The following is an 18,477-nucleotide window of genomic DNA, read 5'->3' as shown; positions in this document are numbered from 1 at the left end:
CACCCCCTGTTCTAAGCTCCCTCCCAGCTGACATTCTCTAAGGCCCCTCCCAAAGTTCTGATGTTTTCTGTTCTAAAGTCTCATGTCCTAAGATCGCTCTCAGCTTTGACATTCCCTATTCTAAGCCCCCTTCCCAGCTCTAACAGCTCTTTGCCTTGTGATGCCCCTTCCAATACTTGAACCAATCTATGCAAGCAGAACTGAACATGAGATTCTTATCTCTTAATCCCTCTTGGTAGGAGGCCAAGGCCCTGGCAGAATTTCAAGGGTCAGAGAACACTGTGTTTTGTCTACAAACTTCCATTTGTATCTGGAAATTCTAGTTTTGGTGCATGCTGAGGAGCCCAGGGAGTCCAGGAGCCAGTAAAACTTATTCCGGTACTGCTACATACCTTCCCTGATTTGAATTCAAGCCTCACTCGCTGTTTTTCTTTTTTTAAATTTTTTAAAGCAATCGGGGTTAAGTAACTTGCTCAAGGTTACATGGCCAGTTATTTCTGGGTGTGGTTCTGGGAGTGTCTGAGCCCAGATTCGATCCCCAGGTCATCCCAACACTGGAGCCGGTGTTCTTACTCGCTGTGCTACCTGGCCACCCCTCTCGCTGTTTTTCTAAAGCTTGGGTCTGACCACGTCACTTGCCCCCACTCCTCACCCTACACTCAGTAAACCCCAGTGGGTCCTTATCATCTCCAGGATCAAACCTAAAACCATTGAAAACCATTCCTAACCTGGTTCCTTCCCTCTCTCCATCTTTCTCACGTCTTCCTGGCTTCCCTACACCCGCCAATCCAGCAAAGCTGGCTGACGGGGAATTCCTGAGGCAGGGCGGTCCAGGTCCATCTCCACGTCCATCTCTGGGCCCTCTGCATCAGCTCTTAGCTTGCTTTCTCCCCTTCAGCAGGAGGTCTTCCCCTTCCATTCTCCCTGTGGGCGCCTTGTTGCATATTGTCTCTAGCTAGACTGGACACCACATTCCAGGAATGATCTGCTCAGAGCAGAGAATAATACGACCAGCTGCCTCCTCAAGTCCTCGATTCTACATCTCCCAAGAGGGCACTGAGGTGTGTTTGGGGTTTTCTGCCACAACCCCCTAATACTTCATACTGAGCTTGGTCTCTTTCAAGTGGACCATTTAGCCATGTGCCCATCTTACATCTGTGAAGTGACTTGCTAGAATCTAGCCTGCCTTGGCATCCATTCCTGTTAAATTCCAGCTCATTGGATTTGGCCCCAGCCCTGACCTCTCCTCTGACCTCGTCTTGCTGTACAATTGCCTCTTGGATGTCTCTAACTGGGACATCTCACGACAGACATCTTAGACTCAACAAATCCCACACTGAACACATCATCTTTCCTCCTGGCTTCCCCAAAGTCCCAGCTACAATCCCACAGGAAGCCTTGCCTAATCCCCTTAATTCTGCTAACAGCTGATTATTCCCGACTCGTCCTGTATCCATCTTGTTTGTCCTTTGTTGTCTCTCCCATTAGACGGCGAATTCCTTGAGAGCAGAGACAGTCTTCATCTTTCTTTGCATTCTCAGACCTTAGCACGGTGCCTGGCATCTAATAAGTGCTTAATAAATGTTTATTGACTGAAAATGTGTCAGAGGCACAGAGAAGAGACAGTGTCACTGAGGACTTGAACCACATACAGCACAGCTTCATGCAAAGATGCCTGGTCCAACATCCTCAGCACTGCACTGCTTCCCTTCCTACAGCACTGATGCAGACAGAGAACCTGCCCCAAGTCTCCAGACTCAGTCCATTCCACCAACCTGAAGCAAGAGCGGGTGGGGACGGAGGACAGACGATGCGCTTCATTATATATTTAAAGTTTATTTCCTCATAATTACAAGCTATAGTTTAGGAGTTTGGAGACAAAGGAGCCTCAGCCCACCTGAAACACCACCACCCTGGCTCTCATCGGGGGTTGATCTTGCCTTCAAGTACAGTGGGCACCGGAACAAGAGTCAAGATCCTGCAACTGACCGCCAGGAGACTCCCAGGCTTTAATACCAGATGTGAGAGCAGGAACACACACACGCACACACGTGCACACACATATAGAATATATACACTTTAATAGCATATTGGTCCACTGAGTGTACATTTTAAAACAAAAGCTCAGAGTCGATGTAGTCCAGTTAAACATGTCAGGTTAGTGTACACACAAGACATCAAAGTTGGTATAGACACTAGAGGGAGTGAATACTTGCCAACGGTTCCTATTGGTCGAGCAGCTGTAATGCTGCTCATTTTCCCAGTGCAAAAGAAGGTTGTTCAAGTCAACTTACCTGTTTTCCTGAAATAACGAAGGGGGAGGGGGGAGCGCTAACCACCAATCTAAAGGCTGCCCTCCTTAAAAACCTTTGGGGCAGCTTCTGTCTCGAGCTGCCTCCGTGGGGAGCTCTGAGCCTTAGGGTTTGCGGGTCGCGCGCAACAATTCTCTTTTCATTTGTAGGATCTGACCTGGAAACAATTCTATTTACAGAGCAGGTATGGCCTCACCGGGGTCCAACTGTGTTGGGGCTGGGGGAACCACCAGGGAGCAGGGTAGCTCCAAAATTAAGCTAAAGCAGGTCTTTTAACAAGTGGATGGAGTGCACAGGGACGCGATGGGTCACTTTCATGAACACATGCCAACGTGACCTCGACCTGGGAACTTAACATGGGTCTGAGGTGTCATTTTTGTATCTTGGCCTTTGATACGTGACAAGAATAGTTAATAAGTTGTTAAAGAAAAAAAGCCAGAAGTTATTCCACTTTTCTGTTGGAGTCTATAGAGAGCTGCTCTCAGCTGGGACGGGCCTGGGGCCCTGGGGCCCTGGGGCTTTCCATCAGGAAGGGCCCCTGCTGGGCTCAGGGAAATCATTAGAGGAGAAAAGAGCTAACCAAGCTCCCTCCAAGCCTCACCAAGGTTTTAATGGGAGAGATTGCCTTTGCCCACTTGTAACTCCATGGCAAGTCAAGTGGAGCTTTCATGAAAGAAAACATTTATACACAGATAATAAAGAATCTTAATAGCCCTGGCTTGCTCCAGCTCCTTCTGGCCAAAGGCACAGGTGATGAAGCAGAGCCGACGATGTGTGTGTGTCCTGGGAAGGGGAGAATCATCACCATGTTAAATAAGGTTTCCCTTCAGAACTGATGGACGGGCTAACCTCTGGAAACAATGGTCTTTCTCCACTGTTTGTGGTTTGTTGCTACAAACATGAAGAAGGAGGTCTCTGCTGATCTGAAGCAGGGCTTTGGACCTATTTCCCACATAAGCATTTTGGAAGAGAGCCAATCTGAAGTCATGCCCCCTGGCTACCAGCCACTCCTTGGCCAGGGTATGAGTCTAGCTAAGCAAGGCTCTCCCCTGACCCAAAAGAAAACCAAAGCTGGCCATTACTTTTATAAGGAGGAAGTGGAAACATGCAAGTTCACCTTCCATATCACTATGTGCAGTGGCATTGCCCAGCCTGCCTCCTTCAGACCATGGCGGCCTGAGGAGCCCCTTGCTTTGCTGAGGACAAAGGCCAGAAGTGGCTATAGGGCAGCTCATCTCTGGGTTATGGGAAAGGGCACATTCTGGGGTTCTGGTCTGACGCTTCCAAAGCAGCCCAGGCCAATGCCACCAGAATTCGGTTACAGCATAAAATGATAAAGTCTGACGCGTGACAAGACCCAGCCCCGCCTCCAGGACGTGAAGCCCTTTGCTGGTCAGTCTCATGCTCAGCTGCTGGCAGCGCCTTCCTTGCCTTTCATGCTTCCGAGATCTCTGATTTACTCAGGGCGATGGCCAGCTCCAGATCTTCCTGTTCCTGCTGGTTTAGCCTGGCAAGTCTCTCCTTCTCCTCCCTCTCACTTTCCCTCTTCGCCCATTCAATCATATCTTCTTCAGTTGGATACTACCGGCAGAAAGACAGAAAGACAAAGCACAAGTCAGGCTGTGTGTGTCTGTGCAGAGCTCCCTGCCCTGAGGCTCAGGCCTGGCAAGGACCACCTGTGGCTGGTGCTCCATGATGACTCCCGAGTTCAAGGCATCTTCACCAGGAATCATGTGGGAAACCCCTGGCTACAAAAGTCACCCTAAGAAACCCAAGTCTGGATTCTGTTTTCATTAGGACTAAAGGATGGTGGCCTAGAGATGTGTCAAAGGAGCAGCGAGAAAGAGGGGAGGCATGCAGAGGAGAGCCAGCACGATTCAGGAGAAGCCCTGGTTATCCAACTTCACGGGGGAAGCCAGGCCTTATCATTTCCCTTGGCAATGTCTCATCCCATTTGAAGACATTAAACACAACAGTGACTAAAGATGAGAGTCTAGAGAGAGGAGGCTCTGCTGGGGACGCCCATCACCCCAACACCAACCCAGGAGATCAATGCTGTAGAGCTCAGAGACTCTGGAAGTGACCCTGACCAAAGCTCCCATTTCATAGAAAAGACAACTGAGACCCAGGAAGGGGATGGGCCCTGTCTCAAGGTTACCCAGGCAGAAAGCATCAGACTTGGAGTCCAGTGCCCCACACTGTCAAGACAAGACACTTAGTTCTGGTGACTACAAGAGCAGAGAAGTCGCTTTCCCAAGAACGCATGGAAGCCCCCTGGGCCTAAAGAACTATGAGCATGCCCCGTGAAGGCAACATCAAAGGGAGGCAAGACAGCCAAAGTTCTTAGACACACCAAGAACCACAGCTCAGCCAGTCCTGAACTACCAAAGAACCGCCCCCCAATCCTCCAGGGAGGAACACTTAAGAATGCCCTTTAGCCAGAGGCTCAGCAACCAGTCGATGAACCAGCATTGATTAAGCTCCAGGAACACCAGGCAGTTCTCTGTGCACACTACACGCTACCAGGCCATGGTGGGGCGGAGGGGGGGGCACTTTACACTGAAGCCCCTTCTCATGGTCAGCACAGTAAAGTGTCTTGGCTCCTGCCTGTTTGGACTGCGTAGGTGTTGGAGGGGAAGGTAGCTCTTGCTCTAGCATTTCTTCACTTCCAGGAGGGGAGAGCAAGCCCGGCAGGGGTGGGGGCCCTGGAATAGCAGCGAGAGCTGGGGAACAGAGGGCCAGCTCCTATGGGGGTGATGGGGAGCAGCTAGTTCAGCCCCCCTCCCATCTTTCCCCCCAAACTGGGACCTTGACTTTGGAGCTAGGCTAGTGCCAAGCCCAGGGCTCTGCACACAGGTGGTGCTTACTAAAAGCCAAGCGAGCCAAGGGAACAAAAGTCTAGAGGCTTTCTGTGGCCATCCCACTAACCAAGGCCCTGGACAGCAAGCACAGAAAAGGCCCCTCTGATGGGATGATCTGTGGTCACTGCTGTTGCTACTTACTTTTTCTCCAGTAGAATTTATGCCCAAGCATTACATGGGGAGGGGGCGGGGGAGACGACGACTATTATATTTAAATGATGGAAGAAAAACAGCCTGGAGAGCTCCTCCTCTCTTAATAACCCAGGACCCCTCCCCCCAGTTACGTACAATGTTCAAGGCCTCTTACTTATAATCACGGTTGTTACATCAATGCTCCTATTAAGAAGGGCATTTCCAGAAAAATGCAACCTCCCCATATTATACTCTGGGCACATTCTGACACATTTCCACCCCCCACATGCTACAGCTATGTACATGCATGCACACATGCACATGCATACATACATACATGCATGCTTGTGCGCACATACACAGAGCCCGACAAAGCAATGTGCCTTCCCTGGGGTGGGCAGGCAGCCATGGGCCAACACGTCAACAGCTCACACTCTGCTGAGAAGAGCGTGAGTGAGTACTCAGTCAACGCTATCCCCAAGCACCTGCCATCCCATCTCCCCAGAGCCCGGCCTCTGAGGACACAGCTCCTGGGATCCCGGGTGACTCCAGAAGCCTACTCTGGACAGTGAGCACAGGGCCTCTTGGTGGATGAGAGGGGGATAAAGGCGTGGGGTTGAGCTACATTTAGCTGATCTGCCGGAGATGCGGCTGTTCATCAGAGACATTTCACAACAGAAGATGTCCAGCTCCTTCCCCAGTACTTACAGCGCTGACGTTAGCACCGCAGCTTGGGGCAGCCTCGTTATGGGCGGCAGTGGCGGAAGCAGTGGTGTGTGGGCCGTGGTACAGATCGAGAGCTTTCTCTGTGGGGCTCCCATTGCCTGCGACAGGCTGAAATGGGTCACTCAGTTTTAAGGAATCGGAAGAGTCCAACTGGCTGAGAGATCTTTTCCCTGGATCAAAATCATTAAAGTTAACTCAACTAGCAGAAAATAACAACAAACACAAGCATGTGCCAACACTGTGGGCCTGGAGCAGCGTCTCTCCCTCCTGCCCCAGCCCGCTGACAAGGTGCTGCCTCCAACGTGCCTTTAAGCCTAGGGAGCCTGGCTGCCCCGAAGCCCTCGACGGGCTTTTCTCCCAAGAAGCACGGGGCGAGGAAGGAGATGAGAAGGCGAGGGCCCTGATTCCTAGCGCTTCCTACAGGCTGTCTGCCTCCTCGCCATCCCTGTCCCTCCGGGCCGGCCCACAGGAGGGGCTCAGCAATGAGACGCAGGATGAATCACGGGCACGGCCCGATTTCTCCTGGCTTTCTGATTTCTCTCATCAAATGCACTGCACATCTTTCTGCATGTTTGCATGATAACTATCAAAACGCCCCCCACCCCAACCATCTCTAATTTCTCTTCCTCAAGTGAGGAAATGTCTCCAAGGCCAGTGCTGAGCCTTCCCAGGGGCCAATGCTTCCCCCCCCCCACCCCAGCTTACTCAGTTCACCTTAAAATAACATCAATTAGTTTTTAAACTTTTGGGGGGACAAGGGTAGAGGAGGGGAGGGGGAAGTCATGGAAAGAGATGGCCAAGGCATCCTTGATGCTGGCTGTTCCGATGGCTCACTGGTAACACAGCTGTGCCAAGACAGCTTCAAACTGGGTATAAACCCTGGTAATGATCTAATGCATTCCCCCTTTTTATAGCCCGAAGAACCTATTTTGTAAGGTCACTTTGCCCCTGGGTAGGGTATCATTGAGCAATGGCATTGAGCCCATCACCCCACAGTATGATCGACGGAGGGGCAGGACTAACGCATGCCTGCAGAAAATCTCTTGGGACCGACTGCTTCCCTCGATTGCTACTGGCCTTCCCACAGAAAGAAGTCTCTTCACCCCCAGGGCACTTCTGCAGCTTCCTGAAGGCTCTGCCAGGAGGAGTCGCCTGGTCTGACTAGAGAGGTTCCCCCCCGCCATGGGAAACTCAGAAAACTTGGCAACTAAGGGGCTGGATGTCATCATGGATAAGACAAAGGCAAAAGTACCAGAAAAGTCTGGTAATCTTGAAACAGTCAGACAAAAACGATCTGTCCAAATGCTACTAGAGAGAGACTGCTGTAAAGAAAGCAGGAAGAAGAGCCCTGGAAATTGGCCACTAACATTTCAAACTGTACGTAATTCAAAAAAGCCAGAATGGCAGCTGTGCCTTCCTGCTGCCTTGATGGCCACGGCAAGAGCAAAGGTGCCCAGCTGCTCTGCAGATGGGCCAGTGTGGCCCAGCCAGTGGATGACACACAGCCCGCTCATGCTGCACACTTGCACACTCGCTGCTAAAGGCAGTCACTGAGAATAAAAGGGTGAAAACCCAAGGAGATCCTTACAAGAGCAGCAGCAGCAACTAGGCCTCCGTACTCACACCTCTCGGGCAACTTCAGAAATCAGACTATATTTCATGGAAGTCAAAGGAGTCTTTGGAGCTTTCCATCTTGCTTTAAAAAAAAAAAAAGCAGGGGCAGCTGGGTGGCACAGTGAATAGAGCACTGGCCTTGGAGTCAGGAGGACCTGAGTTCAAACTGACATTCGACACTTACTAGCTATGTGACCTTGGGCAAGTCATTTAACACTGGTTGCCTTGCATCTCCCCCCCGCCAAAAAAAAGTAATATTTTAAGGCTCACACATAATTATAAAAGTTATTTTGTCATAAACTTTAATCACCAACAAGGCTGGTGGCTCTCCTTCAGGAAGAATTCACAAGGCAGGGTTTTCTTGGGGCCTATCCTTTCATAGCCATCTTTGAAGATGACAAGTTAATGACAAATGTGTTCTCTTCCTCAAATGAACAAATCTCTCCAAACAAGAAGGTTCTATACAGTTCTCCTTGTTTAAGTACTTATTGACCCTCGCCCTCAAATCTGTACAATAGCAGCTCGAGGGTGGACTGTGGCCATCCTAAGGCAGCCTGGTCCCCCAGGACAGTGCCTTCTGCCCTGTGGAAGTCCCAGGCTCTGGCTACATCTTTCCCCACCCATTTACTTGGGGCCTTCCTGTCCCAGGAGCCCTTGGGAAGGAGGACATGCCAGTGTAAAATCGTTCCTACCAGGTGGGGGAGGGCAGGGCCGTGTCGGCGTCCCGGTTTTGGGGGGCAGAGCAGGGGGCACATCTTCATCTCTGACTGGAGGGGACTCCTCAAACCCACTCGGAGTCGTAGCCACATTGTCACCAGAGCTGGATGTGGCCGGGACGAATGGGTCCTCACTGCTGTCCTTCATAGAAAAAAAGAAGTTTGCAGAGATGACTTACATCACACTTCGACAAGGTAAATTATTAAGTGTTTCTAGCTCGTCTCTGATAACCCCCTTGGCTCCCAACAATCCTGGGTGGTTGGCATTGCAAATCCTACTACTCCCATTACAGAGAGGAACGGTCAGGCCTCACACTCCCAGCCAGGCCCCACCCGTCTGGTGATACCCCCAGTACTGGGCAGACATCCCAATGATTCTTATAAGACTTGAACCAGTGGTATATGAATGTAATGGAATACTGCTGTGCTATAAGAAATGATGAACAGGGGGACTTCAGAGAAACCTGGAAAGGCTTATATGAACTGATGCTGAGTGAAGTGAGCAGAACCAGGAGAACATTGTACACGAGAACAGTCATACTGTGAGATGACTGACTTTGACAGACTTGTCTCTTTTCAGCAATAGAAGGATCTAAGACAGCTCCTAAAGACTCATGATGGAAAATGTCATCCACATCCAGAGAAAGAGCTGTGAAGTCTGAATGCAGAGCAAAGCAGACTATTTGTTCTCTCTCTTTTTTTGTTTTGTTTTGTTTCTTCTTTCTTGTGGTTCATTCCATTGGTTTTAATTCTTCTTTACAATATGACTAATGTGAAAATATGTTTAAGGACGGCTAGGTGGTGCAGCGAATAGAGCACCAGCCCTAGAGTCAGGAGGACCAGAGTTCAAATCCAGCCTCAGACGCTAACACTTACTAGCCATGTGACCTTGGGCAAAGTCACTTAACCCCAATTGCCCTGCCTTCCCCCTCCAAAAAGAAAAAAAAAAATATATATATATGTTTAATATGAATGCATATGTAGGGCCTATATTAAATTGCATGCCATCTTGGGAAGGAAGGAGGAGAAGGAGGGGGACAAAATTTAAAACTCAAAAGCTTGTGGAACTGAATATTGTAAACTAAAAATAAATAAATACATTTTTAAAAAAGACTTGAAACAGGCACTTTCCTATAGATCAACGTCTGGTCAATTGGAAATGAATCACTGGAGTGAAAATGGGCCAGGAAGACTGTGGCCATACAATGTCATCGACAGGCAGGTAACTTGGTGATGCCACAGGGTAAGAAATGACAAGAGGAAAAGCCCTACAAGTAAAGGGAGTCTTGACCTGGCTTACCGATTTAAAACAAATGACCCTGTCTCCAGAAAACCCCAGGATCCAGGGCTGGAGGGGACCTCTGAGGCCCTAAAATTCAATACTCCATTTCCAATCCAATTCCCAGAAGAGCAAGGGAATGGCCTGCAAGGCAGCGGGGAGTGGATGCCTGCGGCTCCTGTCCCTCCATGGCGCTCCTTCACTGGTGGCCCTCCTTAGTTCCCCTGGATTAATGACTATCTCTATGATGAGGATTCTCCAACTGACCTTTCCCTGACCTCCCGGCGGACTTCCTATCTGAACACTATAGCTGCCTTTCAGACACCTCCAATGCGATGTGCAGTAGACACCTGAAACTCCACTTAAGCATCCAGAACAGAATTCCTCCTCTTCCTCCCTAACGCCTCCCCTGCCACCCTTCCAGTGCCCCAACCCAGACACCATCCTTCCTTCTGGACTAAGATCAGGCTCATGGCCAGGGGGACCACAGCAGAGTTCTGGGGAGAGGTCAACAAAGGTTTTCTAGAACTCAAAGAGAAGTGAATGTCCTTTCACTACAAGCTCCTGGCAATGGCAAGTGCCTCCCACTCACCCCTGGAGATTACCTGGGCCAGGGCGCTGAAGTCAGCAAATCCAACTTCACAGGAGTCACTTCCAAACACGGACGTGAAAGGGTCCACAGCTAAAGAGGGCAAACAGACAGAGCACATTAGCCTTCGGTGTATGAGCTCCCACCACATCTGGAAGAAGGCTGCTTCCTGAAACGCAGGGCCACCATTGCCCCCAAGGTAGGCATGAACAAGCCCTAAAAGCATGGAGAATTAACAGGCCTTCTGACACTCCAGGAAAGCCTTCCAGAGGAGATGTGGAAAGCCCTTGCAGGACATCCTGTGGGTGGGATTTCCTTTATGTGGTGGTCACAGATCACAGAATCACAGCCCCAGGGCAGGAAGGGACCTTGGGTCACCTAGCTCTACCCCCTCTCTTTAGAGAGGGGGAAACAGAGGCCCAAGGAAGGTAGGTAATGCCCCATGACACGGGCAGTCAAGTCTTACAGGTGGGTCAGGAACCTTAAGCCCCGACTCTAGATCCAGGGCTTTATTTTTAGGCCCATTTTGCAGAGAGGGAAACTGAGGTATAGCAAGGCTAAATACTAAGGTTGTCTAAGGTTGTAAATGTAGTTGTAGAATTGAGCTTTGAATTCAGGCCTTCTGATGCAGAGTCTGGCAGCTCTCATACACACAGGACTTCTGTACAGGTACATACACACACAGACACACACAGCTCTCTGCAGATGTACAGATGCAGGAGAGACAACAGCTCACTTTGTAAATGAAAACCAAACTCTATGACAGTTATTCACCAAGCATTTAAGCGCCGACCACATGTAATGCACTGTGCTAATGCTTTGATGGGCTGTCATTCTGTCATTTCAGTAGTGATTCTTTGTGACTCCACTTGGAGTTTTCTTGGCAGAGAGACAGGAGTGGTTTGCCATTTCCTTCTCCAGCTCATTTTACAGATGAGGAAACTGAGGCAAACAGAGGTTAAGTGAGCTGTCTAGGGTCACACAGCTAGGAAGTATCTGAGGCTGGATTTGAACTTGGGCTTTCCTGACCCCAGGCCCAGAGCTCTATGCACTACACCACCAGGCTACCTCATAAAAACTCACCTGATGAGGCAGGTGACCCTCTGGGTCCCCAAGTAAGCAGAGAACCATAGAAGGATATTCCCCAATAGGTGAGAGAAATAAGAATTGTGAGAGTAGAATTTATGGCTTCCATAGTTGAGATAATGAGCAGGATGGAAAACCTTGAACTCCCAGGAGCAAGTTTTGCCAAAGAAATGAAAGAGAAAACAGCCGCCTGGGGCTGCAAGGAGAGGAATCCCACTGGGAGTGAGAGGGACACTCCCTCCTGCAGGCAGGCCTCCTCAAAGGCTGGGGCCTTCCCAGCCACACCACGAGCTCTTAGCCTCACTTGGCCAGGACCTGAGCTCAATGTTAAGCCTCCCTCCAGGACACCCCCACCCAAGGAATCTCTTCTTGTTATGTGCTCACCCCACATAAGTCCAGTTTTCATACATTTTGACCATCTTTCTTTGTGCTTACAAAAGTTTGATTCTCTCTGCAGTTATACTTAAATAACTCACAGTACTTTCGTCTCAGAAATAAGGCATACTCAGTCTTCATTCATGACACATAGATTCCTACTGGACTGAAGTTTCTGTGCCAGTCAGAAGGACCTGGGTTCAAATCCCACCTTAGACACTTACTAACTGTGCAAATCCCTTATCCTGTCTGTGACTTAGTTTCCACACCTGTGAAATAGGGGTAGGATGGAAGGGAGACTCATTGGACTCTATGGTCTTTTCCAGTTCTTGATCTAGGATCCTATGAACACAGACTTATCAGAGCTTTGAGGGACTGACTGGGAAGAGTCACTGTGTCCACCCCTCCCCATCCTTAAGTTTCTTTTTCACTTATATTCACAAACAAGGAATCCCGCCCAAGGTCACTCCAGGTCCTTTCTCTTCCATACTGCCTGGTTTAATAACTGTGTCCACTCACCTAGCAACCTTGCTAAAACCCAATTTAAATAGAACCAAATAAAATCATCCAAATTCAGTATTCAATTTAATAACATCAAACATAAATCATTGCCTAATCTCTCCAACAAATGCTTTCTCCATTCTTCCCCCCTCTTCTTCCCCTCACAAATGCCACTGGCAAGTTATAGAACCTCTCTGATCAAGTTTTCTCATTGATCAGAAGGAAATCATGGCGTATGCTATGGTTTAAAAAAAACCCACCTGGGGTGGCCAGGTAGCACAGTGAGTAAGAGCACTGGCTCCAGTGTCGGGATGACCTGGGGATCAAATCTGAGCTCAGACACTTATTACCCACCCAGAAATAACTGGCCGTGTAACCTTGAGCAAGTTACTTAACCCTGATTGCTTTAAAAAAAAAAAAAAACCCACCTAACAATATAACTATCTAGTCTGCTTCACAAGGGTGTTGTGAGAAAATTCCTTTGTAAACCTTAAAATGCTACATAAATGTGAGTCATGAGAACTGCCCTCTAACAGGTGGTGGCTCACCCAGGCAGGCAAGGACAGGGCCTCACCCACCCTTTCTATCTCCCTCAGCCCCCAGCCCAGGGTGCCACACTTGCAGGCCCCTGAATCACACATTATAAAAAAGGCAGCTGCTGGCTCTTTTCTCCTTGGAGTTAGGCACTGCACACATACACTGTGGCTTGAACGATACATTCAAGTGATTTCAGGGGGGACCCCAAAACACCAAACCTCCTGAAGTTGTCAGTAAACATTAGAATCTGTGCTCATTAGGGAAAAAAAAAAACCTGAAAGGCTGATGTGTTTGGTTTTTTTTATTTTTTTGTTTGTTTTTTGCTTTTTTGGAGGGGGAAGGCAGGGCAATTGGGGTTATGTAACTTGCCCAAGGTCACACAGCTAGTTTTTGTGTTAAGTGTCTGAGGTCACATTTGAAATCAGGTCTTCCTGACTCCAGGGCCTCTATTCTAGCCGCCCCCTGATGTGTTTTTAAGATCAGCATAAGTTCAGGAGATAAAAAAAAAATCAGAAGCTTTTCTTGTTTGTTCTTTACCTGGATCACTTGCTGCAGCAACAACGGTTCCACCAGGGGCAAAAGGGTCATTGTCCTTCAGAGTCTCCACCTGATAAAGTGACAGAAAACTTGGATTGCGGGAAAGGACTTCTCCCAGATGCAGCCTGGCCTGTGTCAGCGTCCTCTGACCTCTGACTACTGGGGTTCACCCTCCCCTAGCACAGACTCAGCTGAGAGAAGAGGCAGCTACTTTGGGCTCCGAGATTCTGGAGAGGGACAGGGCAGATCTCAAGACCTAAGAGCCCACTACATGAGGGGCCAACATGGGAGAACACTTCTAGTCAACCAAGAACTTAAGAGTCTCCAGAGATAAACTGATTTGAGACCTTGCCAGGCTCTCCCTCCTGAGACTAGAGAGCAGTGACTCAGGATAATCACCAACGTAGCAATGCTTCCTCAAAAGCTTGGGCCGGAGGTAGGGGGCAATGGGGAGGGACATTAGTTGGCCAGTCAGTGAGTCAACACACACTAAGTGCCTGAGGCAGGTGGCAGTGACCGGCAATGGGCGCTATTTTCCTGACTGCCACGGTTTTCTGACTGCTGTCACAACCCTATTTGAGCTGAACAAACATTTCAGACACACTCTGTCAAGTGAAGCAGAGTCCTCAGTCACAGCCCTGCCTCTATTGCCCTCCAGAACTGGATGTTGTAGTCGCATAAAACTCTTCACTAACAGCTGAAAATGCCCAATTTCAGGACATGAGATAGCAAGAGTCCCCTGGCCACTCACGAGAATGCCATTTCCTGGAAGTTCTTTTCTCAGAATGCTGCAGAGATTTTTACAGGCCATGCCCTACTCTGGACGTTTCTATCTACCAGGCCTGTTTTCAGACCGGCAGATGCACCCTTGCCACCTGCCACAGGGAGTCCAAGATTAAATGGCTCTTCGGCATGTGGCCCCAAGCAGATAGGAAGGACTGAGGCTCCACTGAATGGGTATCTCCTGCAGGGCCCTGCCAGATCTCTTCCCTTCTAGGCTGTAGCACCTCCAGAAGGCCCCCACTACTGAGCAGGCCCACGATGAGGCTGCCTCTCTCTCAGGCAGCCATGCCCACCAGCCTCCAGGGCTTGGTGTACTCAGAAAGGGAACATCAGCCTAAACTGGTCATTCTGGTAGAAAATACCAGACATTGTGTCACAGGGTGGGAGCCAGCGTGAGTGACAGGAGATGTTTAATCCAGAGAGGAGCAGACGTGGTTGGAGACACTGCCTTCACATACCCCAGGGGCTATCTGGTGGAAAAGGAAACAGTTCTGTTCCCCTGGCCCCAGAGGACAGAAGGGGGATCACTGAGTAAATCTGGTCCAATTAGATCAGAACTGACTACAGGGAGGGAGAACTTGTGCTCCATATGTAGACTTCCCCATGACCCAAAGGGCATGGCAGGCGTGTACATGCTGCCTTGTACTGCATGAGCTGGGGGCTAACAGCTATCGCATCAGGCACACAGAGGAGGGGCTGGAGGATGGGTGAGCAGAGGGATGGTCAGAGGACACAAGATCTTGGGGGCCCTGGATGGACAAGAAATCCCTAGAAGATGATGAAGAGATTACAGCTCCCTCGGGGGACTTAGCACCTCCTGGTGATCGGAATGGCTGCGCCAAGGCAGGGGCTGCTTGAGCAGAGAGGTCCAGAACACTGCTTTTTATGGGACCCCTGGAAGGGGCAGAGCTAGTGCCCAATCCTATTTCCTCGTTACAGGGGAATTCCAAGAAGGAGGCTTTGGATGAAGGCTGGGAAGAAAGCTCCCTTCCTGTTACAAGATTCAATTAAGTGTTTTCCAAGGGTAAAAAGTGGCCTGTGAGATTTTGGGAAAGCACTCCGCATCCACCTCTCTCCTTTAAAATACAGCCCTGGAATGACAGCCTGGCCTTCTCTCAGGGCTCTGCACACCAAAGGGTCATAATGTCTGTTCAGCTGAATTGGATGCAGCCTCTGCTTAAACATCTCCCATTCAGTGAAGGACAAGGCTTATGGTTAGGAAATTTTCCATGTGAAATGAGCCAAGCTCTGCTTGCCTGTAACTTCCAGCCAGCAGAGAAGGCCCTCTTTTACTAGATGGCCCTTCAAACCCCAGTCCTGCCAAGTCTTTCTCACTCCCAGCCCCCTTCCTCTGAATGGGATCGAGCTTGTCAACGCCTCACTGAAAACATGGTGGCCAGAACCGCACACGATGAAACAAGAGTCACTCATACCACAGGTGAAGCCTTTCATTGTCTTGCCAAGGATGGCAGACCTGAACAACATCCCAGATGCCACCCTGAGCTACAGGGCAACACGGAAGAAGTAATTCTATCAGTTTGACTTTTAAAAACGACTTTTGGGGAAGACAACTGAATGAAAACATCCAACCAGCCCAAACAATTCTCTCTTCCTTTGTCCCCACCAAGCTGACCAAACTCAAGGAACACCTGGCTTTAAGTACAGCTCAAATGTCAACTCTCTGAGGAGAAAGAGCTTGGTGGGTAGTCACTGGGATGGCCTGTAGGATGGGTGCCTCCTGTGGTAAGCAGGGGGCACCAATGCTACTCCAGCTGGGATTAGAAGGGCACTGCCTTTCCTCTGCAGTGCTGGGTTTTCCTCCACTACCACAGGTGGTAGTTTCTTCCCCATTCAGTGAGATACAGTGGCTGGGAAGGCCTTCATTCTACAGCCATGCTCTGGGGGGGGGGGGGTCTCCCCAGAACTAACCAACAATGTCGTGGAAGCTGCTCTTGAACGGGAGGCCATGCTCAAGAGACAGGGCAGCAGAGAAACCAAGTCGAGGAGAAGTGTCCCATCCTAATAATGATCGCCCCTTTCGAAGTGGCTTTCAGGGAGCTGGGGCACTCACTCTTATCAGTGCTGCCCTGGTGCCAAATGTTTGAAAAGCCCCCATCTGGGAACTTCCTTTAGCACCTGGAGCATGCTATCAGCACCTCCTCTATGGAGCATTAGATTTTGGGAAAACTGCCCAAATTCAGCCAAAGCCACAGGAATCGGGCTGAGAACATGGCCCAAATTCAAGGCCTGACTATAAAGCTGCTTTTTTTGGTCTGTTCCAGACTTGGGCTCTGAAGGCCATCCCCAGTGAGAAGCTCCAGGCCTAACTGGAGGGATATAGTGGGTATTTACTACTCTTACAGTTTGGGGGAGTCCATGTCCAATGGAACAGGCTCTCACTCCATCCCTCGCCTCCCATTTACCGAGGGGTCACTGCCGCTGCTGGCTGCAGAGAAGGGGTCAAGATCCGAGGAAGCAAAAAGATCAGTCACAGACGGCTTGAAGAAACAGTCGGCAGCAAATGGGTCTGACCCTTTGAAGGGGTCACCTCCAAACGGATCTAAGTAAAATCAAGCCGAAGGACACATGTCAGCAGGGTTGCTATGCAATGAAATTTCCTCCCAGTTGATTTCAGGGAGCCCACCTAAAACAGGATAATCTGAGTGAAGGACTGCATCTCCCACCCGACCACCTGGCAAACTCTGGGGGAGTGGCAGTAGGAGTTCGACTCCAAAGAGGCGGCCTCTGCCCCTGATGGCAATGGTCTGTGTCGGACACCTCAACTGCCCATCAGTCACTGCTAACAATGGCAATCCCAAGAGTGGCACAAGGCAGGCTAAAGAAGGGCAGTGGAAGCTTTCAGGGCTTAGGCCTGAACCTCAGGAGATCATGTCAGCTGGGGCTGAGATCTTTCCCAGAAGACATGGACTCTTTTCCAGAGCTGAGTGATTTTAAGGCTTGTGAAGTCAATGAGAGCTTTTAAAGTGATGCCCCCTCAACTCTCACACTTGTTATGCCAAGATTCTAATACAAAATGTTTGGTTAAGCTCAGACAAATAATACTGAGACTTTTTTGCAGTGGCATCACCAATGTTTCCTTGCCCTCCCCTCTCATTCTTCCCTTCTTACTTCGCACATCTGTCTTTCCTAATCACTGCTTGGGCCTCCTCACCTTTGCTTCCCCTCCATGCGATTAAGGCACAGGGAAGGGGGGACTTCTGAAAGTCTCTCAGCTTAACCTCCATATGAAGCTGCCATGCTAGCCATGACACTAGCTAATGAACATTATCTTCAAGAAAAGGCTAACTGTTCAATCAGAAAACTGGCTGGAACCCACCAATCTGCCTAAAGGGAAGGGCAACAGCAGCAGCTCTGAGACAGTTTTAAAACCAGGAGGAAGAAGAGCACCTCTCCCCTCCCCCCAGAGCACATGTGTGTGTACACACACACATGCACATGCACACACATGCACGCAAAACCTCACCCCCCCCCCAATCCAGGTTAAACTGTAGACTGACATAAGGCAGAATTTCAGATACCATCGGGGTTAACATGTACTGACCTATTTTCCCAAAAGGATCATCCTTGAAAGGGTCCCCTAGAAGCAAAAATAAAGGCAGTCATCAAAATACTGCCCTCCTGGTCATTCTGGAAGCCCCCAGGGGCTGATCACTGCAGAAAGGAGCAGGGAGGGCTTCAGGGGGATAAGGGGGAACAAGCCAGAGGGCACCCCAGCTGAGCGCTGCCCATGGCTGAGCCAAACCTAACCAACTGCAGCCTCTGCAGGCAGACCTCCAGGGATGGAGAGAACTTGGCCCAGGGCAGCCAGCACCACCCCAGGAACTCAGATGTCTCCTGAGCCCAGGGGCTCTTTCTGTACCTTGGTACCCCCAGCACCCACAACACAGTGCTTTGCACCCAAGAGAAACCACATTTCCACGACTACACCAAGGGGATACAGCACAGCTATCCCACAACCATCCCGGCCATCCAGTTAAGTGACAAACTTTTGCCTGGGGCCTCGGCCCCCACAAAAAGAAGCTACTTACGACCAATGAAAGGGTCTGACTGGAAGAAATCCAGATTTGGTTCCACAGCTGTATCAGACAGGGAGCTCGAGTCTAAATTAAAGAAATCTTCCTAGAAAATATTCAAAAGTATTTGAAAGGAAAGCAAACATGTTCTGATTGGCATGAAGGTAATTAAAATCGCAAGCATATTATGATATGTCTGTTGTTTAGAAAAACAAAAGGGCTCTGATTTCTTCACCTGCTGAGAACCGTGGGGGTCTAAAGGAAAGTAAAAGATCTTGCCTGTGAATGCAGCCTATGGCACCAGGCCTTTAGGCCACTGCTCTGTGGGAGGCAAAGGGGCCTTCAGCCAGCTGGGGACTGTGTGACCGCTGTACTAGGAACCATACTGGGCAGTC

At 49.7% G+C, this 18,477-nt stretch overlaps 1 protein-coding gene across 2 annotated transcripts in view; it reads right to left on the bottom strand.

Annotated features, from left to right (window-relative positions):
* Positions 1-2,064: 2,064 nt before the first annotated feature.
* Positions 2,065-18,477, bottom strand: part of LOC138165355 (epidermal growth factor receptor substrate 15-like) — a 127,419-nt gene continuing 111,006 nt past the window's right edge. For both annotated transcript variants that reach the window (XM_069093598.1, XM_069093600.1), the window contains 8 exons: positions 18,098-18,188; positions 17,611-17,646; positions 16,472-16,608; positions 13,266-13,335; positions 10,246-10,322; positions 8,338-8,503; positions 6,014-6,201; positions 2,065-3,893 (listed from right to left, as the gene is read on the bottom strand). In XM_069093598.1, coding sequence (XP_068949699.1) covers positions 3,747-3,893; positions 6,014-6,201; positions 8,338-8,503; positions 10,246-10,322; positions 13,266-13,335; positions 16,472-16,608; positions 17,611-17,646; positions 18,098-18,188 — 912 coding nt within the window. In that variant the 3' untranslated portion in view covers positions 2,065-3,746. The remainder of the gene's footprint in view (positions 3,894-6,013; positions 6,202-8,337; positions 8,504-10,245; positions 10,323-13,265; positions 13,336-16,471; positions 16,609-17,610; positions 17,647-18,097; positions 18,189-18,477) is intronic.

This window comes from Petaurus breviceps, unplaced genomic scaffold (assembly GCF_028583685.1).
Source record: "Petaurus breviceps papuanus isolate PSGF00001 unplaced genomic scaffold, PetGlider_PUasm1.0 208, whole genome shotgun sequence".
In the NCBI taxonomy this organism is placed as follows: Eukaryota; Metazoa; Chordata; class Mammalia; order Diprotodontia; family Petauridae; genus Petaurus; species Petaurus breviceps.
The sequence above is the reverse complement of the archived record's forward strand: the minus strand, read 5'-3'. Positions and strand labels throughout refer to the sequence as shown.